The sequence below is a fragment of the Formica exsecta genome, unplaced genomic scaffold, assembly GCF_003651465.1.
Source record: "Formica exsecta isolate Colony F162 unplaced genomic scaffold, ASM365146v1 scaffold928, whole genome shotgun sequence".
NCBI classification, from domain to species: Eukaryota; Metazoa; Arthropoda; class Insecta; order Hymenoptera; family Formicidae; genus Formica; species Formica exsecta.
In genome coordinates, this window is record NW_021853694.1 from 60,661 (window position 1) to 83,548 (window position 22,888).

Consider the following 22,888-nt stretch of genomic DNA (forward strand, 5'->3'; position numbering starts at 1 on the left):
TGTATATATATATATATAAATAACTATTCTCATGCCATATTACAACAATACAAACAGTCAATATTTAATGATAATGTTGACTTGCGTAATGCAAGTATCATAATTAGTATAGCAGTTTGAGCAATACGTAATGCTTCCTTTAGAATCGGGAGATTAGTATGATCCGAGAAGATCGTCGAGTAACACAAGACGGCAACAGATCAATCTCCGTCTCCTTTGTCGCGCTCGATCCTGTTCTACAGGGTGTCCTGATCATTAGCGCAAGGCTGTCTTGTCTCTCGTCTCATTTTACTTCAATATTCATGTGTTATTTGAAAAGCGTAAACTTTTTTCGCTCTTTATCAACAGAAATTATATATTTATCTATCTCTGCTCTTGAGATTTTATATGATAATAATAATCTTAGAACAATAAAAATACAACATATTTTTACTTTTCTTTAAATTAAAAGTTACATGTTTTAAAATGGTACAATAATTTAGGAATCGATGACCTAAATTAAAAATTAAAAATTATATACCTGGCAATCTTTTGAAAATGGAAAGAAAATAGTATCGTTAGTTAAACTTCTTTTTTAAGAAAGAAATCAATATAGAAAACAATTTCGCTGTGAAAATTCCGTTATCGACGCAAGACCTGTGGGACACCATGTAGATGGAATCGTGCTCATAAGAAAGATTTTATTGTTTCGTAACGTTGATTGTAATAGATTTAAACTTAATGAGGATCACCATGTTGATTATGATCAATCCCATTATTCCTCCCATTCATCGTCGGTGCGACTCGGAGCTGAGACAAATAAATCTTTCTTTTCTTTCTGCGAGTATCGTCGTACAGTGCGAGATTCGGGAGAATTTACAGGCAGGATAAGATAAATAGAAACTTGGAATTTTATATAATAACAGAAATCAAAAGGGCATCGATTCATTTCAGTTCCAAGTCGTTCACACATCGCGTTCCACATCGCTTTCCTCGACGAAGCATCTAGCAGCTAATCACGTAAATATGACATTTCGCGACCCTCGACCTAACGTTATCCACGAATAACAGTAGTTATTTACACAGCATCTAACATTATTTACATCGCCAGCTACAGCTTTACGCGACTATATAATAAGAGGGAAGTAGCTTTGTACCGCTTGTCGCGCGCGCGCGTCTAACAATGTCGATGCTTCGTCTTATAAATGTATGATAGGTACATCTCCTAGCTTCGCGATTAAATGCACAAATACTTGTCGATATACGCGTTATTTTCAGAAACTTACTATTCTGTGAATAATTGAATATAAAAACTCATTTATATTTATCTTATAGAGACAGTATATGGAAAGATCTTTTTCTCAAATCAATATTGTTATTGCACTCGCATTATCATCATTTTTGGTTATAAATAATCATATTTTTTCAAATTACCGTTACAAAAATACTGCGTCTTAATTATTATCTTCTTCGATACAAATATTTATTTTGTGTCAGTCGATTTAATAAAATACATTCTCTCAGTCTGCGTCGCGAATAAATAATATTTATAACGATACTATAATCTTTTATCTTGATGTACTATAAATAAAACTGTAAAGTCAAACAGATAAAAAAATCGCACGCGTATAACAAGTATATCATCTATCAATCAATGCGTTACATCCTTATACTTTAAAACTGTTTCTTTTTTGCAGGTATATTTCGCGCGAGGAGAAAATAGCCCTGAAAGAAATTGGCGCGGACTTTGCAGAGCATTACGTATTACGTCTCTTTATAACGTGTTTGGCAATGAATAGAATACTAACAGATCTTAACGCTAATTACGTCTAAGCGTGTCTCAGTGTGTGTCACACAGATAGCATTAGATTACGTCTTCTTAATAACAATAGGGAGACTCAGGTAACAGTTTTAACAAGTTCTCTTATTCTCTCGGCTCATTATTCCGCTAAACAAAATTCTATTATTGTTTTAATTTATATCTTTATTCTTATTTCACTCGCTTTTATATTAAAAAGAAAATAAAAAAATATTCCAAATAAATAAATATCTTTGTTCCATGTTAGCGTAAGATTACTATAATAAACTGTAGTGTAAAAATGACCAACAAAAAAAAAAAAATATATATATATAAATAAAATTTTATTTATTGGAATAATACGAGAGTTTTGCTAGTCCCGTACAATAAAAGTCATACGATACGAGCTATACAAGGATTAACTCGGAACTAAAAATCTAGACAATCTAGTTACAAGATTTATGGAATCTACATAACAAAGAGATTTTCGCAAAATCGAATTGAGGAATTTTCCACATCTAATATTCGCAGATCTCTAAAAGGAATGGATGAAATTTTCCGACACCACAAAACGTTAAGAGCTAGCACTCGCGTGAAACTAAAAATGTTTAAGATCGAGAAGAAGAATAAAAGTCTATAATATATAAAAAACAGAATATTTTTATCGTTATATATAGAATATATATATATAAATTTACGATATGAGAGATATCACGAAAGATGGGGCGGTAAGGCCTACGTCATCGAAGATCTATAAAGAACAGAGAAGAGTAAAGAAGAATCTGCGTAACATTGCAAAAATCACAATCTTGACGGGATCAACGCGAGGACGTAAAGATTTATATAAGACTATTATACGGAGTAAGGATCCCGACGAAACGAGGGAAGAAAGGAACGGAATAAAGGAGGATATGGAACCGAGAATCGTGTCCTTCCTTCGCGGGAAATTACCGCCGGGACTCGAAGAACGAGCGGCAGCGCGCGAATCGTCAGAGCTTCTCAGTCGCCGCCGATCGGTGAACGTTGCTCGATCCTGGACCCACGCTCGTGGATCGTTCCAACGGGAAGGGGGCCTTGCCCAAGGGTGGCTGCGAGATCGCACGCTTTGCTGTCCTAAAAGAGCTGTCGCAATATCGGCGATAATTAATAAACGATCGTAAACTTCCTCCTCGAGATAACCGAGGAACGCCAGTTCTTCCCGATACAGAAATCGATTTTATTTCAAAGAATTTATTTTCAAAGATAGAATACTTTAGAGTATACTTGTATATCTTGATCAATACATGTTATTCTTTTAAAATAAATTTCTCTGATAAATTTTATGATTAATTACTATATATAGAAAAAAGATGCATAATTATTTTATTTTCGATTTTTCGCTCTTAGATAGCTTTATTCTTATTCTTTGAGATTGTATTAGGAAGAAAGAAGGTTCAAGCATCGCGTTCCCAAAGCCATCTCGATAACTTTATCATTTCCATGCGCATTTGACTTACTATCATTTGAATCAGTGCGATTGACAGTACGTATAATACGATAATGTATAATATAATGTATAATATAATGTTGAATGACTGTTAGACTGTTAGACTGTTTTTCGTATTGCATTCTTGAAACTATTCGCATGTCTAATTAAGATGTATTGATTGTGTGCGACAGAAACGGATTTTAAAACAATATCTTAAGGAATAACACTTTCTCCAATTATGGATTAAAGAAAAAATTGCGTGTATGCGATAAAAATAGTACAAGTATCGATAATGGATGGAGAAAAAGGATCGACTTACAGATTAATTAAGAAGTAATTAAAAATTCATTTAAATAATTTAAAATTATTATATATAATTCTGTGCTATTTTTCCATCAAGCACAATATACAATATTACGCAATCCGCTTCTGTACCGTGCGACATATTGTGCAATAAGCAGCAGTGATGTATCTTTCGTATTTGCTTATCACATCGGGATGAAAGCGCGATAATGCATTTATCCCTCCTCTATCACACTTAGGCTGAAAACGATTAATGATTTGCTGTTTGTCAATGCACATTATTCATTTCTGTTGTTGCTGCTGTTGTAACTAACATACATACTTTTTCGACATCCTATATACAGATTATTTCAACAGATATTTACAGGATGCGAGAAAAAATATATGAAACGATGCATCTCTTTTGATAAATATTTGAAAAACAAACTTCCTTTATGATATCTTTTTATCTTTTCAAATCGAATATTTGAATAATTAAACCAGAAATTAAATATGACAAGATAATATGAAATAGAGATTAGTCGAGAAAGTAAAATTTTTTAAATGTATTTAGGCTCTTTTTTCACTCTCAGTATTCGACATATTCATTGAAATGTTCTCTGAAAATTTCATAAAGAGCACTCTATGTGTGCTCGTATATTTTGCCGCGCATCTCGTAAAGAATAGTGCGCTTCATATTGAAGTTTAACTCGCTTGCGAGTGAAGTGGACATAGATCGCCATTGAAAGCGGATGAATGAAAACAGCACAATGGGAAAAGCAGGGTGTTTTACATTTGTACTGCTGGAAAGCGTGATGTAACATCCGAAGCGTTAATGAATAATGAATCAGATGTAGACGGAAGACACCTGTCCGCTCTATGGATGACAGCGATTATTTATTATCTGTTGTTCTTGAAAATAACCAGGGAGGGGAAGAAGAGGAAGAATCGTGACATTATAAAACATTCAACTAACATAAGCGAGACGCGTCTGATCTCTGTCCAAGCTTATTCGTTATTCAATTCTAAATAGGTCTAGCAAATGCCTCTAATTGTAAAATAAAAAATTTATAATTCTACAAAAATTTTATATCTCAGAATATAATTAGAAATTATATTTTATGCAGATTTATTTGTAATCACACGAAGAATTTCTCAACATCTGAAACAATTTACTCAAAGAAGATTTAGCACAATCAATGCGTGGTAAACACGTCGATTCTTCGCACATTCGCGCTTGCTGCCAGTGCTACGAAGAGAACCATAAGTAGATATAAGAGCGAAAAGAGTAATTTTGCTATAAAAAAAGGGCAAGGCAACTGTGGGGCGAAACGATTAATTCACGTGGAATGAATTCTAATTGATTCATCAATTTCTACAAAGCACGTCTTAAGAAAAGCCTTAACAAAGAATTGGGCCTAGAGTCTTACATTTTCGGTACGTAATCCTTAATACTGCTTTCTCTCATTAACGTACGCTATCGTTTGTCCCGTGATACCGCCACCTACGGAATGCAATGCTGATGAACGAACCAGAACTGCTCGGAGCGACGAGATTTGTTGATAGCGTACACGTATGTATTATATGATATGGGCACATAGCAGAATGAATGCATGATTGGGGATGAGAAGGAGGAGTTTGCCAGTGTTTTTGCTTTTAGTGGAGATCACACGGCACGTATGTATGTGCGTGAGTTCTCAAAACTTGAACATTCACATGTAATGTAATAATCGTGCATGGAGTACACATCTCTTGTAAATCTATGGCATCCTTATTCGTGCTGCTGTACGGTCCTTTTACGGACAAGCAACGATCTTCAGCCTAATCTACCACCAAAGAAATCATTTATTCGAGATCATTCCATTATTTTTGTTTTTATTTTCATTTAATTAATTTCTGTTGGTATCAGGTATGCACACATTCGATTACAATACAAATTTTGAGGTAATTTTTGCAGTATAATGGTTAAAAATTTTTATAAATTTTTTCAAAAAAGTAATTATACAATATAGAAACAATGTTTTTTTTTTATCAACTCAAAAAAATCGTTTTGGAGAAATTTACAACTTATATTATTTTGTTATAAAATATATAAAATTTTCAATTTCTAAATTGTTTTTAAATGACACAGTGAAAGAGAAAGAAAGCTTTGTAAATTCTAATACATTATATTAAAAAAAAATCAGATCATATGTTTATTCTAATTAATATTTTAAGTACCGATTAATATTACATATCATAATTAAAATATTATTCACGTATGGATCACATTTATAAAGCTAAATCGAGGAAATATATTCGTAATATATTAATATAATTAAAGTAATTATAAATTTAAAGATAAATTGAAATCTATTTAAAATTTAATTGATTATAAAAACAAATTAAATTAAATCTAATTTTAAATAATTATTTATGCATTAATTATATACATTAAAATACGCTTTGATCCAATTTATATAAAAGAGCATTAATTATCTTATTAAAATATAATTATGCATTATCTTTTGATCATAATATAAGTTGTGAACATTCCAATTTAAATGACGATTAAAATATCAGAATTCTCAGTAGAAAAATATGAAACGATCTAGGTGGTGGATCTAGCATTATTTTGTAACACAAAACACTCAACTAACAAGTTTCAGGCGGAAACGTGAGACGACGGTTTACCTTCGTCGTTAAAGTGAGACCTGTTCGTTTCGGGAAGATAACGAAAACGATTTCTCTATTTCCCGGGCGTATCTATAGAGAGGCGGTCATAGAGCAGTCATATTAGCCACAAATCCTGGACATGTATGCACTAGCCGATAGATACAAACAATAAGTTTGAGCGTAGGATTACGACAACAGAGTCGCTTTCGCCGAGTGAGAGATAGAGAGACAGAGTGCGATATTTAACTACGCTGACAACGCGACATATCCCTCATAGCAGGTACCTGCAATCAAGAGACTGGTCAGGGAAATTCGATCGTTGGTGCATTCTGCTTTAACTGACTAGAATAGCATGGGGACGGTGCAGCGCGCATTAATAGCAGAAAGATTTTCTTAAAAGAAAAGCAACTAGTAAATAGCAGAATTAATAAATAATAATAATAATAATAATAATAATAATAATAATAATTATTATTATTATTATTATTATTATTATTATTATGTGTGATAGAAGTTAATTTAAAACATTGATCTAAGTCGGTAATCATAACAATCATCATAACAATTTCACACAATTGAAAGAGAAAATATTCTATAATATAATTATCTTTCTCATTTTTTTATATATATTTTATCTATTAACACGCGTTATTTATACAATCTTAAATAACTTTCGCTGTTGATTCTTTTGTATACTGGCTATAATAAATCTCGAGGCGACCTCTCGAAAAAATGGGGAAAGATGAAAAGTTCTACGATTTTTAAATGGTAAGAGAAAAGCAATTTTTTTCTATGGAAAGAAACTATCTCATTAATTTCTTATTACATACATGTTGTCTTTACGTATAAAAAGATGACGGCATAGACCTAATCGTAATCTTATATATACATGTATGTGTATAATCCTTCTACCAATAAGATCGTGCTGCGAAAGATTTGAGGAAAAAGCGGAGGATGCAGGCGCTGATTTCTGCTTTTTTAATTGAATTTACAAATTTAAGCCAAATATTTACTTGAGCAAACGACATATGATATTCGTTTAATTGACTGCCAAAATTGTATTTGCCGATATGAAAATTAGAGAACCATTACGGTAGCTAATCATTTGCCACTCAAATAGTAACTTGAATCGGCGCCTACAGTGAAGAGTAAGAGCAGTAGACGGTTGTAGATAATTACCAATGTGAGTAAATAAATTGTACGTAGATTATAGGCGTGTGTTAGATGTGAGTAAGGTAGATTTTCCGCTTTAAGTAGACGCTGTTGCGCGCCGGGGAGTTCACCGCTGTGTCGTTACTGGAACATAGCCGGTGCTCGTTTTCACGCACACATACACACACACGCATGCATTTGTCACTTGCGTGACAATTCAGTACGCGAATGCCGCTCAGGGTGTTGTTTCTCGACCCTTTTTTGTTTCTGACTGCGATAAATAAAAAAGAAAAAAAAAAAAACAGTCTAGTATACGCCAAGCGAAACTACATTAAATACTAAAAAATGTAACGTCATTTTTATCTAATGCATCTATCTTTCTTTAATAATAATATTAGATAAATTTCAATTGACTTTAAGAATATAAGAGTAGAGTTAAACTTTCGAATATACATCTTCCGGAAAATTGATGGAATTAAGATTAAATGAATTCATTGGACAGCTCACGAATTTTCACGAACCATTGTTAAACTGATAATTTATAGGATATTTTTGAACAGAGGACGATTTAACGACTGTTCTGACAAAAATTACTGAAGCGAGAGAAATCTGCCTTGTAAGGTAACATCGTGAAATAGCGGCTCTCTAAAGCAACATCCAGCAACAAAGGATTGAGAGAATAAACCCGCTTTCACGCGCCGATTGTATATTTTTCGTGTAGTAGCTTTCAAAGTCAGTTGCATTCCATTCTCAGCAATATCGTTTTTGAACAAGTTTAGTTGATAGAATTTCGCTTCTACCTACATACATACTTTTTTTCATAATTACAGTAGATTGTATCGCGCAGAAGAAAATAAAATATATAGCTCGATTTTTTTATATCTGTCTAATTATTAGATTATTAAAAAATAATATTCTTTTTAAAACAAGCAGATCGTACCCTGTATTCACGGATAAAATGACATTTCAAAAATGGAAAATTTTCCTATATTTATGTTGCTAAGAAAAAAAAAAAAAAATTAGAAATTAGAGTAGAAAATATATAACACGGATAAGAGCAGAAATATAATTGATACTTCCAATAGAGAAAATTTCATAATCGTGACTATATGAGTGCTCAGTAAATGTACACCGCTTTCGGCGTAACAAAACAATAACAATAGATAGAATATGACGAGAAGATATTTGATTCTCTTTGGCGAAACGTGAAAAATCTCTCTTTCTTATTAATTGGCGAAATGAATCATCTACGGAAAACTCACCTACGTCGACGTAAAGAAGCATTTTGTCCCGGCAAGCCGAACTGACCCCTGGGGATCACCATACGCGCGTTGCCCTGAGCGGGACGTGAACCTCCATGCGCTTGCAGCGTGCTCAGATGGGCGGCATAGCCATCGTACAGTATTGTCGCCAGGGCCTGATGCTTTTTGGACGCTTTACCGATGACGAAGATCTGGCTCGGTTTGAGGTTTATCGCCGTATACACGCTAATGTCCTTCTCGCTGCCATACGCCTGATGAATTATCATTCCGTGCTCCTGTCAACCACGTTCAGTTTATTGTATCAAATGCAATCGCTTGAAAATTGAAGAAATCGGGATCAAAAATTGTAAGAAGAGAATTATTGATAAAAAATCTCGATATCTTTCGAAATGAAATTGTTTACGAAGAAAATTATTCTCGCCGATCGTGAAAATTGTAGGATCAATCATAAACATTTCATTATCAATTTCTATTGTCAGTATTTGCTATTCTCACGAACCTTCACAAGCCTATTCAAGTAGGCGGCTTTGTGGGCGAGCGGATCTCTGGACAGGCCGTCGGCGAACGAGACGAGACCATGAGGAAAATTATGCTGCGATAGCCAGGAAACCACTGTCTGCTGTTGCATGTCAGGTCTCGCAGTAATGTAAATGATGAGGTAACCTAGTTCCTGCCAATGTCTATCGCAAATATTAATAGAAAAGAACTTTGTTTAAACAATGCTTGTTCGCCTATTTTTTTATTTTTTTCCTCAAGAGAGAAGATTGTAAATTTAACAAAGAATCGTCTTTGTGATATGTTACCTCACAACATCGACGGCACCGGCCCAGACTTTCGGATCTTTGCCGCTCACTGACCTGCTGGCGGCGAAAGAGCCGTCTATGCTGAAAACTATGCATTCGGTTCTCGGCGGTATTACAGCAATGAAAAAATCTACAGATGTGTGATCTCCCCTGTAAACGCATATTAGTTCAGAGAGATTAGAAGAATTTATATTTCTTATCATATAAAGAAATATTTTACATCACATTCACTGATCTTCACATTTCACACTTTCATCCATACTTTAAACTCTCATTCATAATCGAATATTAATTTCAATCTTCCTCAATTTTATTTATTAATTCTAATTAATTTCAATTATTTATAAAAACTTTAATCTGTTGCGTTATTATATATGTTAATTTTTCTCCTTGATTAATGATTTAGATTAATATCTATTTATAATTTCAAAAAGAAAATACATTACCTTACAACCATCTTTACTGGATAGAGCCCGTAACCTAGCATTTTGTCATCTGGTATTTTGTAAATTATCCTACCATTTTTGTCAGTTACCTCGGTAGAAAGGTATGTCCATTCACCTGCCGGCGCGTCTTTCATAATGTGAATATCCACTTTTTCACCTATAACAAAATGTGGAATATTTAATTTTCGTCTTATTTGTAGCATTGTATTTTTAGCGATTGAAATGTAAAAATTAGTTGCTAAAACTATTATCAAAACATATATATAAATCATTGGCAAGCCTGATAAATAAATAAATTAAAAATCTTAGTTGGTTAAATTTTACTATACAGATTAAATTATATATATCGATAAACTGGACCATACACGCATGCGCTCAAATGCAAAAATTAATATTATATAAAAGAAATTATTTTTTTTTTTTTAATTTTGTTTATATACCTGTTAAAGTTATCATATCAATAGGACTGTACATGAACCTAGCGACTAATACTTGTGGTGCACCTTCCCTTACAATGACATCATTCGCTCTGTGATTGGCAGCAACATTCTGAAATGTATCAATGCATAGCTATAAGCGATGCAGCAAAGGACCAATTTAAAATAACAAATATATATAACGCAAAATTCTAAACAAAATTTAAATTGCGATCATAAAATGAACCTTTAGTTTAACAGAGGTACGCTTTTTATTCCATTTCTCTCTGGGTTGACCTGGACGGAAGCTAGTGAGATCCTTTTCCTCGTTACCGAGCAGTGACAAATCGAATCTGCCCAATTGCCTCAGAATAAACGCGATTACATCCGAAGATTCCCAATAACTGGCGTGGAAGAGATGCGGCAAGGCATTTGTAGGAAAATTAGCGAGACCCTCTGGACAATAGAGCGCGTAATCTAGTCTCTTGGTGCCCCACCACTTTTGTGTCACTGGAACGAGGAAGATAATAAGCATTTTAGATAATATCAACATGCATGAAAAAAAAAAAATTATCGACGATAGATGTTGCAAATAAATATAGTAATACAACAAACAATTCTTCACTTACGGGCAGACACCGCTTGTAAAGGAACATTCTCGATAATGCCCGACATTGTACTTTGAAGCGATATATCGGATAATCTTCTTAAATGCATTTGAATATTAGGAATGTTGAGACCGTCAGCAAACAGCTGCGGATTTGTCTGGATAGTCTCCACTGAAATCAAATTCACAAAAGATTTGCATTTCGTTTTCTACTATTTAATTTGTAATCCTATAATATCCACTTACGCAAGTGATAAGGCTGACCGTTGCCAAGCGGATATTTTTGATATCGGGCGATATTGACTGGCGGAATCAGCGAAAACCTCGCCGAGATTAAAGGTTCCAATCTCGCGGCCACGGGATCCGTGGGATGGAATAGATTGTACACCTGATTGACCAACGGCCTGGGTATGAAGCTGTTTCTGTCAGCGGACGCGGTCTTCCTGTAGGCAAGGACCAGCGCGAGCGGACTGCCAAACGTAAAGAAGTCACCTACCTCGAAGTCCAGTTTGTTATGGTGCGGGTTGTCGCTGTAAATAAGCGTCTTAATAAAAACTAATTAACACTTTCATGATCGTATATGCTAATTCTACGTTCGCGTCATTATATCAAAGGTTTCGAATATTTTGACGTCAAATCGCGAGATATTATCAATTTCCGTCTTGTTTGGTTTTTTTAAGCGTTATTCAAAGAAGTATATCAAAGAAGAATTTCGTCGTCGACATAATTATAGTCGCTCACCCCGTGCCGGAAGACCTTCTTCTAGGGGATGGCGCGGATAGATGCTTGGCATCTTCGGTATTACCGCCGTTGTCGTTACCCTGCTGGCCGCTACCACCCTCCAGGATACTGTTCTCGCTACTGTGCCTCGAGTGTTGCGTCGCTCTACTCAGAGCGTCATAGGTCAGGATAGAGCCTACCGAGTCGCCCACGAAGCAGATCTGTCCGGTGAAGCCTCTACCCTCCTCGCTCTTGATGAAATCGTGATACACTTGATTGGCAGCCATCACTACGCGCGACACCGCGTCCTGATAGTCGGAACTCGAGCTCGCCAGCAAAGGAATCGCGCCGATCGGGATGGTGTCGTGTGTAACTTGCGGCGCATCCATACACGAAGGCGATACGTCGAAGCTGTATGGACTCAGACTGTACAACAAAATTATCATAGTTACATTATTATAACTATGGTAAATTGGTTCTAATAGAAACGGCATTTGAATGCCGTTCGATGTATTACCTTGATAAAATTCCAAGACCCTCGGTACAAATGGAAGGACAGGCGACAAATTTAACGGATACATGTCCGACCATGCTGGGATAATGCTGCCTCATCACGGATTCGAAAGCTCCGCGAAATGTTGTTATGTCTGACTTTTTCGCGGTTAGATCGACATTCGCGTCTGGAGTACAGAAGCATGATTTTATACATGTTCAACATATGTGCATACATGTATACATATTAATTCTATGCCATCAGTATCATTTATATGTATAATAAAAAGTACATAAAAAATTAGGAATTTGCAAATATATATCAACATTCATAAATTAAAAAAGAATTAATAATTTGCTTGAATTATACAAATTATATTTACATTTTCAATTAAATCTAAATATATAACCAAATCTAAATATAAAATAAATGTCCATCTTTCTACTATATATAAAATAAGAAAAGTACATTATTTACCTAAAACACTGCCACCATGCATTACGATAATTAAAACGGTAATTTTGCACGGTTGATGCGTAGGAGAATGCTGAGGGGATGTTGGACATGACACGTCAATACTGGCCGACGTGCGAATCTGCAGTCTCTTACTATTTCTCTCGCTGGCGACGCGCTGCAGATACGAAGGCGAAAATATTGTGTCTTCTGCAAAATATAAAAGAAAGATAAAACAAGGCGATACCCCAATCGCCGTGTACATTAAACACCATATATAAGAACGAATAAGGACAGCTGAAAAAAAAATCTTTCGCGCAATATTCCACCACTATCTTCAAAAAAAATTCAATAATAATAATCAGAATTATTACAAATGCTACATTTTGTTTTAATATACTAACCTTGCTCGCTTGCCGCAGGCGATGTCCGTACGGTTGTGTCGTCCCCTTCTGCTAGAAGATCCAAAGAACTCCATTTAGCTAATGAAGAGCTATCTTCAAAGTCCTCTGTATAATCAGAAACGTTAACGCTGCTTATGCAATGCGTCTCTCCGATTAATCGCGAAACAAGACTTTCATAATAAAATATGAATTAATAATATTCAACACAATCTACTCAATGCAATATTTTAAAGAGCATGATGTCTATATTTTAAAAAATAATTTTATAACACGATAATATAAATTATCCAATAAAGTAAATTTACGATACAGATCAAACTTTAATTGCGATCAAATTATTCGAATTCTAGATTATATAGAAGTCATATGTTATTCTATTTGATGCAGTATGTGAAATTCTATCTAATGTATGCAAAACGAATCGATTTGTTTCTGGCCGCTAGATTAATTTTTTTACTACGAGCAAAGTCATGCTGCGACATGCCATATGCGCGAATCTCTCGCGAATTCTAACTACATGCTCGATTCTAATTGTTAATCGAAGGATACAAATTTCATATGTGCGCCAAACAACCCGATTTGTCACATTGTCTACGTTTCTTGTATTTTAAGATCATTCATTCTGCAGATATATCCTTAATATATGGAGTGACGTCCCTTTCAATTTATCTCGCGTTTATTACTTAATCACTCTACGTGTCCTACCTTTGCGTATAACAGGTATAATGAACCCAGCTGCGGTATGGGAAGCGACATAAAAAACAAAGAGGATAACACATAAAAACGCAGCACATGCTGTTCTGTCTAGCTTTAGTTATCTGTGTTTCTTATCTCGCAAAACACACTTCTTTCATATGAATTATTAACAAGCATTACATCATACACATAAGATTTATTAATATCACATTAATATCGTCCACAAACATGAATTATCAAAAAATTTTTATTATACGGAATAAATCATATTTATAAAAGAAATGTTTTCAAATGATGAATTATTTGATGAATTTACAATCGATATTTCTCTTTATAAGAATTTTCTCAAGATTATTATTTATTTTCCATGTTAAATAATTTTGCATTGTTGATATATCGCGATTCCTGTTATTATAACATCTCTCTCTTTTTCGTATCGTTTTAGAATTTGTATCAATGTATTAAGACTCGTTACAGTTTACGTGGAAAGCAGTGTGCCGCAAAATTATTATCTAGCTATCATTCATTTATGATGAATCGTGTGTCAAATGCTTCTCTCTCTAGATTATCACAGCATGCTACACGCATGCGCGCGTGGAATAATAATTTTACCTTGACAGTCGAAGAACTCGTCGTCGCTACCAGATTCAGATTCCCTGACGATGCTCTCCATCCTCCAGTTCGCGATCTGAATGTCAAAGTTCTTATTGGAGTTTGGTGAATGCAAGTGCACGTTGTTCTTTCTCCACTCCTTCTTCGCGTTGCTGCTCACGGTTCTGCAACGTAGCTCGCTCTTAATTAATTTCGGCTTAATTTGTCATTTTAATAATATAAAAACTCCAGTACCACACGTAACATCCGCGCGTGTGTATTAATGACAAATAATAATCGTCTATGTTACTGTGTTATCATTCAAAATACACTCATATTTATTGTTAGTTGCTGCAGTTGAGCTGATTATCTTAAACTACTAATAATAGAAGTATATTGGTGGATTCTGGCGATTATATCTTATCATTTCAAGAGAGCAATGAAAAAACGGCGATTACAAGTGCTTGATATATATAAAATAATCAGTATCATATAAATACAAAAGTTTTAAAATCACAACAAAAGACATAATCAAATAGATTTGCATCAAAATTATTTTTCTCAAAAACTCAATCATTTAACAATCAAAGAAAAGTTGTATTCAAACTTGCTTATTTTTTTTCATATAAATTTATCTCCTTGCTAATTGCCATTTACTAGAGACTATATATATATATACATACACGCTATTAAATTTATCACTGTTTGAAATAATCTAAAACAACTGTCTAAAATCTAAATGATTAACTGTTAAATTAACTATTTTAGAAATAAGATGCTGAAACGATCGCGGAAACAGCTATAATTTTATAAAACAAATACGCGAGACTAAACAAATCTTACTTGATCTCGTTGAGATCGACCGGCGACGGCGAGTCTTCGGGACTGATTTCGTTTTCGGAGCTGGCCGCCGTGTTAATGATGGGAATATCAGACGGTTTCCTGATGGACAGCGGACTCTGTGCCTCTTCCTTTTCAATGCTGCCCAGGGTAGCCGCCAATGTCTTGGCGACATCTGAATCCGGCGACGTCATCGAGGCGTTTGCCGTCACAGGAGTTGCCGATGTCGTCGTTGTTGTCGTCATCGTCATTGTCGCCATTGCCATCCTCGTCTCCCGATTCTCGTTCTCCTCGAGCTCATCGTCCGTAGATTCGCCGAGCCCCATCTTGCGCTGCAACGCCAACTGCGTCTGCCGTTCGATCTCCCTGATATCCTCCATCGTCAAACCGTTCCACTCGTCCTGCCAGGCCCAGGCCTGTCTGTGCGCCCGCACCATCGTCTTCCGCAGAGCTGGAACCGACCTTAATACGTCTCACGCACGGACGCACGAATGCGCCGGTTAAAATTAACCCTTTCGATCACGACCTCCTGTGTTGCGGGGAAAAGTTTCCAACGGCAACGTTCGGTGCGCGTAAAACCGAGAGTAATAGCGAATCAATAAATAAATAACTCGTCTTGAATTATGCTAATTCGAAAGTAAATCGTCAAATTATTGCAACAAATTTTCTTAATCTTTATTTTTCAAATGTGTTTAGAGCAACAAACTGGCAGTCTACATCGATAAATCTAAATTATCTAACAAATTAAAGCGTCCTGATGACGTCACGATTTAAAAAAAATTAGAAATGCCGAAAATCAAGAGTAGGATTGTAGCTCTAATAACATTGAATTACTCTTTCAATGAGTGTTTAAATTATATGTTATTTGATTTTTAGTTTAAAGTACTCTACATTTAAAAAGATTCTTTAACAGAGTCATGATCGAAAGATTTAATCCTTTAGTTGCCGGACTCTTTGCGTGACAGAATTTAGATTGAGTTAAATTTGCCAAACTTAATGCATCATTATTCATAAAAAAGGGGAAAAAATAAATCAATACGTAAATTACAATATATAGAATGTATCAAAAATCGTGCATTTTTTTAGCAAATTATGACATAACATTATTACTTAAATAATTTTTCACTTTGTAATTTTAAATATTCTATTCTATAATTATATAAAACTGAAATCAAGATTCTAATATAATCCTCAAAATTAACTAAAAAATAATATTTTTATAACTATATCGCTGCCTTAGTACAAAATAAAATTCTTCTTAATTAATGTATCTATAATTTATCGAAACACAAAATGCACAATTTCTGAAACACATTGTATACATTGCACGAGACTGTACTTAATCCTTAATACTACAAAGAAAAATACGTACTTATTTTGGCAAAGCTAAAGTTCTCTCAATTCTTTTATTAGAAAGAGAAGAGAACATGCAATATCTTTAAAGCAATTTTATTTTTTAGGGGGAAATAATCCTTTCTAAACTGTAGGAGAGGAGAGAGAGAGAGAGAGAGAGAGTGACAGAAAAAAAGAGAGAGACTTGACAAAAAGATGATCTCTCTTTTATGAGAGATTAATTGTGTTAAAATGTAATTAAATTTTATATTGTCCGGCATCCAAAGGGCGAGAAAGAGCAGAGAGGTGAGCATATTACGGTACTAACCTACGTCGTGTATGAACTTTTCTAATTTCGTTTGCATGCCCCAATAACGGAACTCTACTCGGCATAGCTTGTACGCGCACATTAGTGACTTGCCCGATGGCGTTGGCTGTTGCTTTCCCTAAACGGCAAGAAAATCGCTAATGTATCAACGGTGAGACTACTTAAGCGGAGAAAGGTGTAAACTTTTAGAAAAAGATAAAAGAAAAAGAGAAAAAGAGATAAAAGAGAGAAAGGGAAGATTTATACTTCCACATCGGCCCAATAATCGTCCAGCCACGTATCCTCAAGAGGGCCTCTTCCTGTCTTTTCCGACACGTACAACTTGGGATCCTCTTCCTTCACGTAATCGGCCCCATAAGGCTGATCCTTGACGATGTCGATCACATCTTATCAGAACGGATAAACGGCGGATTCAATCGGGATAAGAATGATAAATTTGATAATCGTCACATATATAACTTTGTTAGAGATGACGTTAAATATTTGTCTATAATGATCGGAAAACCATTGACACTAAAATTCTAGTATCCTAGTATTCTAGTATTCTACTGATAATAAGAAACACAAACAATAAATATCATACCGATAAATAAGAAAAACAAATAATAATTTATCTGATAATCGTCCAAGAATTTGACAATAAACACAATTTTTGATCATTGAAAAATATCATAACGCTCTTTTTTAGGCTCAGCTTTTAGATGTAAAACTTAATTGACGATGTTGATCGATCTAATCTAATCTCCTCTCCTCTTTACCTACGATCCTGTTTCTGTAATCACTGCCGCTAAGATTGAAGACATTCTCCTGATGGCCATTGTCCGGGAAGTAGTAGGTCTCTATCTCGACGGAGAACTTTTCCACGAACGGACACGTGTAACGAGTCTTTGTATATGGATAGGCATTCCATGCTTCTTCCTTGGCGATGAGCGCCGACTTGGGTAGCAGGCTCTTGAACCAGCCCGGCAAGTGACTGCCCACGTGATAGATCTTGTGCGTGTATTGGCCGTCACCGCCTGGACCGTTGCTGTACGGCTCGTTCTCGATTATCTCCACACCGCTGCCGGCACCTTTGCTCTCCTCCCGCGATTTTTTCTGCGTGAATTATATCATACGGCAAACGGTTACATCGATTACTCAAGGAAATACATCCGCTCATCTTCTCGGCCACGAATAAAAATCTTTATCCTTATCTTTATCGACGAGAAAAAATAACCCTTCCCTGCACGTTAAGAAAACGCGTATGGAGAAAAAAGTAGAATAGTAGAAACGTACAGAATATACTTGCAGAACGAAAATAATGTTTACGTTATTGAAAAGATGATGTATGAGAGAAAAGTTAAAGAAAAAAACGCGCATTACGCAACAATCTATCGATATATTTGATGTCTAATTCTGTTCAATGTTTCTTTCTTCTTATCATAAATGACAAAATCAATCGCGTTTCGCATAGAAAAAGATTTTTGCAAAAAATTATAAATTGAAGAGAATTAAAAAAAAAAAAGAAAGATTTACAACTTTATATGAAAAGAGAGTCCCTGTAGCGATTATTTGTGGTTCATGCGTTTATCAAATCATTATCCGAATGATTTTGCTAGATTTATAAAAAATGTAAATATAAGTGGACCCCATAAATTGATTAAATTGTGAATTTTGTTTGAAAACACGAGTCAACGCAAAATTAATATTAATCCTGATAATTACCGCTATCATGTACAGCTGAGCGATTCGATATTCCTCTACCGTAAGAGGTAGCGGTATGCGATACTCCTTGATCAACATTTTATCGGAGTCTGTCCTGTATCACCCGTGCATCTTCGCAAAGTGCATCTTCCCTTCAAGGATACCAGACGCCGAAATCGCGTTCGACGTCCTCGCGACATCTCGGGAGATTTTTCTCGACGGGAATCGCAAGTGATGTCTCCATTTTATGTCAACAGGTGAAATTTTCTGTAATAATAGAAAGAAAATATCTTTTCAATATAGCAATTTAAGATGATAGTCTGACTTGTCGCTCTTTTCCGAATGAACAATATCTTGGTAAAATCTTAACAATAGCGACAACATTCGGAAAAAAGTGAAGAAAAATTGGCTAAATAAAGAAAATAAAATCTGTTATAAGCATAGAAAAAATAATTTTTTCTCTTATATTTTCATCTAAAAATGTACCATCTAATGCAATAAGTTAAAAAGTGAAATTATAATATTATTGAAACAATCGTTTTTTCATCTTTTCTCGATTGAATATCTTCAATCGATTTATATTATGTTTTCGAATTTATATTTAACATTTTGTTAACAATACACAATGTATGTGTATGTGTGTGTGTGTGTGTGTGTTCTTTCAAGTAATAGAAAATTTTATAAGTCAATAATATGATAGAAATGTTTAATACTGAAAATTAAAAAAAAAGAAACATAGTAAAGAGAATTTTTTTATTATTATTCAAATTGTCACTACAAGTTTTTTTATCAATACATTAGATTCTTTGACAGGAATTGCCGTGTATTTGGTTACGGAATATTCGTCGTGGCATACAAACCGTGTCGATTGTATCATAAACTATGCTTATGTTCTTTCGCGCGAACTGCTATATCGCATCCTTCTCGATGCTTGCCATGGCCGGAAATATTCCGGTGTTTATGTCATAGTTAAAAGTAGTCATTAATAGCTCGAAAAATAAATCATGATTGAAGAATAAAAGATTCTCTGACAAGCAATTGCAATCGATAAACAATATCCGTTTATCGAGATATGTCTCTAGCTACAAACGAAACAATAACGAATGATACGATGTATGTATAGCGTCGAACGATAAAAAGTAATATTATTATTATGCGTAAAAAAGAGGAAACCGACATCTATATTATCTACAATCATACAGATTTAACAAAATTGCAATATTTTTAACATTTTCGTATTTCTACCGCGAGAGACTGTTATATGTAAAAATATCATTCCGTAATAATTATCGACATTATCCGCTTCCGCGCAAGGCGTCCAGATAGAAACAAGAACGTTACGAGCGGGATGTTTATTTATACGCGCATCAGTCTCGAGCGAATCTAAACTTTACGTCATGCCACGCGAGAAAATTAACGACTGACGATTGTAAAATCTGCGTGAAATTCTACGAGATCGCTCTTATTCCGGACAGCGACTTATTTCGCAATTTTAATCGTCGCGTTATAAATGTTGTGCACACACACACACACACATACATTCTTATTCATGTACAGTCAGAAACAGTACGAATGATCAAACAGTACGAAAATATCGAACATACCATTCAACATGCGGCGTAGTTTCCGAAAGAAATATTTTCAAGTCTCTCGATGAATCCTTTTTTCGTACCCCGATTATACGCGATACATATTTGCATCTGAGAATTTGCGCGAAAATATGCGTATTTCACTCGCGAAAACTGTCGATCACTCTCACTGAACCAATAATTAATCCTTCAATCGATACCTTCAAGTTTGCTTCGTTCGTTGCTTTTCTCGCAGGGCAAAATCTCTGTAAATAATCTCTCCTTAAACATCTCCAGAATCGATGACACGGTACAATAATATAGTTTTCATCGAATCTCAAATTCTCTGCTTCTTTAGTCAAAGAAAATTTGCTTCCATATCCGCAATAAATGGACAATAGAAATAAATGCGCGATATCGTCTTACGATATTTATTACAATTCTTTTTCTCAAAACTGAGAAAAATCTCTCTCTCAATAACAATGTAACAAAAAAAAAATATACATACTCAATAGAATCCTTCAGCTTCTTCTATTTTCACATCGTAAATTTATCTCGACTCGATAATGTAAAGAAACACGCCGTGTGTCACTTTCTCGAAAAAGAGATTTATATAAATCTAATTTATAAATTATGGAATATGTAGGAGAAAGTAGACGGAAACAAGATCGAATGATAGGAGCGATGTGACAATGGAGACGACAAGAGCGCGATTAAAGAGTATTAGCGGCACGACGACGGGGTGAGAAATGACATTTCGAGATAGGCAAGCACCTAAATACGAACACAGCGACAGCGACGACGAGTATACAGGTACGGCGACGCGCTGCCACAAACTGACCTGATGGGTGAGGGTGACGGTGAAGAGACGGTGGAGCTTGCTCGATTGGCGGCGCGATCACATCGCGCGACTCGTCGACCCTCGAACCCGCGAAATTGCCGCCGGCCAATCCGAGGAGCTCGTAGTATCCTCGCCCCCGCGACGAGCTCACGCGGACAGGGCCGTAAATTACACGGCGCCGATCAACGAACGTGTGTCATTTCACACGAGCTACGAGCGCGTTGTACGACACCTAACTTACATACGTGATAGAAATTTCCATATTTTATTGGCATATATAGTTAAGAAAAGGGAAAAATTCTTCAATTTTGTTAATCACATTAAGATTTAAAATGTCGTGTAATTGTATGATTTTGGATAAAATTTAAATACAAATATACATATACGCAAGTTTTTTGTATCCTTAGTAAAAGAAATATACAAATTTACATATAAATCTCATATAAAAAGCCCAGAACCAATTTTCTCCTTTTCCAAAGAATCCTCAACAATTCTCTACGATGACGATGGCACAATTGCATTAAAAGGAATAACTGTACGATTTACGATAAAAAGTAAGTAGGTAGAAAAACACGATCGTATACGTCAATGCATATACGGATTTCCTACGCGCAAAATGTACCTCAAAATGCTGAAGGGTGAATCGTGAGGAGATTTGAACTTTTGAGCGCGATAGTGCGCGTGATATTTCCGTTCAGACCTCTGCGCCGTGCGCCATGCGCCATGCGCCATGCGCCATGCGCCATGCGCCATGCGCCGTGTATCGGGGATATAAATACGCGAGATCGCCATACATGGGGGAGGGGGATGGGATCGCGTTCCAAGATGATAGAGATGCGATACCGGAGATTAGTTGTTAGATAATAGAAATGTGACGCCCTGGGGTGGTTTAACTCGCCACTGCCCGGACACAACCATCGTTCACCGTCCACCGTCGCGGTCGTGGTCGCCTCCTCCGCTACCTCTCCCAGTCTATTGATCGTTCTCGAACAACCAAGAAGGCGCGAGACCAGCTGCGTCCCACTCGCCATCTTCTCCCTCCAGCTAGCTAATAACCTCTCCCTCCCCCTCCACCGCGCGCGAGAGAAGACGAGATCGAAAACGGTGCGCGCGATCTCCACCTTACCCTTTCGGGAAAACGTCTGCTCGTCTTTTCGCCGCTCTTGCTCCGAAATATCTCCGGAGATATTTTATATATATATATATATATATATGTATATTTTTCGAAACCAAAAATCGAGAAACCGTCGTTGCCCAATGATATTTATTCGTTTATAGAAAATAATAATCTATAAAATATCCAGAAAAATAAATGATTTACGAATGTAACAAAAAAAGCAATAATATTCACACAAATAAAATGATGTTTCCACACAAGAATTTTTTTATTTTAAAACTTTTATGTAGCCGAGCTTCGAGCAACGAATAATATTTTTTATAATAATTTCGAGCAATCTCAAATTACATGTTGAAAATCGCATCAACTACGACTCGAGAGACTCGCTTATATGTATATGCATATTTAATATTTTACATATAATCATTCCATTTCTTTCTCTTGTGGATGATTAAGGTTGATTAAAAATTCGGCAGAATCATGCAGGATCACTTCGGCTAATTGCCCACTTTCTTATAGGGCGTTTCGTTCGGATCCTCGACTTCATAACCATACGGTGGCACTGGATTTTTCACAGGATTATGGAAAAGCGAGTGATTGCCATCGCCCCAAGGAAATGGCTGTTAAAAGAAAAAAAAAAAGAAAAAAAAGAAAATAAATAAATTCGTATTTCTAAACTACACATTCGCGAATCGAATATTTTAGGATAAAATAATATTTTGACCAAGATCGATGAATGATTTATAGTAATCTGCGATAAATCTAACAAGATTTTCTCCTTTCTTTCTCTATACCTGTAACTCTGCCCCTTCTTATGCTTTTTCGTGTTTATTTTCCATTTCGATATTAAACGATCGTTTGCAATTCTAATCTCGGCGCTGCGCGGCGCGGCGTACCGCCAGATTCACGATTTCAAGAATATACAAATTTATCGCAAAAGTTTGAAATATGCAG

General features: G+C 35.4%; 1 protein-coding gene across 12 annotated transcripts in view; it reads right to left on the bottom strand.

The window, feature by feature from the left end:
• Positions 1-378: 378 nt before the first annotated feature.
• LOC115245188 (protein retinal degeneration B) overlaps positions 379-22,888 on the bottom strand; it is a 29,690-nt gene continuing 7,180 nt past the window's right edge. The window contains exons 1-24 of one of the 12 annotated variants that reach the window (XR_003885495.1): positions 20,485-21,036; positions 20,013-20,242; positions 18,430-18,675; positions 17,484-17,820; positions 16,972-17,111; positions 16,726-16,843; positions 15,069-15,516; positions 14,247-14,410; positions 13,644-13,673; positions 12,939-13,043; positions 12,559-12,744; positions 12,106-12,268; positions 11,610-12,014; positions 11,115-11,398; positions 10,891-11,040; positions 10,509-10,771; positions 10,286-10,394; positions 9,846-10,002; positions 9,400-9,549; positions 9,096-9,276; positions 8,597-8,871; positions 7,362-7,478; positions 6,201-6,466; positions 2,771-2,899 (exon numbers count right to left, since the gene is read on the bottom strand). Coding sequence is in view for 11 of the 12 variants with exons in the window: in XM_029823360.1 (XP_029679220.1) it covers positions 2,767-2,899; positions 8,597-8,871; positions 9,096-9,276; positions 9,400-9,549; positions 9,846-10,002; positions 10,286-10,394; positions 10,509-10,771; positions 10,891-11,040; positions 11,115-11,398; positions 11,610-12,014; positions 12,106-12,268; positions 12,559-12,744; positions 12,939-13,043; positions 13,644-13,673; positions 14,247-14,410; positions 15,069-15,516; positions 16,726-16,843; positions 16,972-17,111; positions 17,484-17,820; positions 18,430-18,507 (3,876 nt within the window). In the remaining variant the exon portion in view is untranslated. Of the gene's footprint in view, positions 2,900-5,951; positions 6,467-7,361; positions 7,479-8,596; positions 8,872-9,095; positions 9,277-9,399; positions 9,550-9,845; positions 10,003-10,285; positions 10,395-10,508; positions 10,772-10,890; positions 11,041-11,114; positions 11,399-11,609; positions 12,015-12,105; positions 12,269-12,558; positions 12,745-12,938; positions 13,044-13,643; positions 13,674-14,246; positions 14,411-15,068; positions 15,517-16,725; positions 16,844-16,971; positions 17,112-17,483; positions 17,821-18,429; positions 18,676-20,012; positions 20,243-20,484; positions 21,037-22,888 lie in introns of those variants that run through there. The other 11 variants (XM_029823364.1, XM_029823363.1, XM_029823360.1 and 8 more) reach the window with 11 other exon arrangements.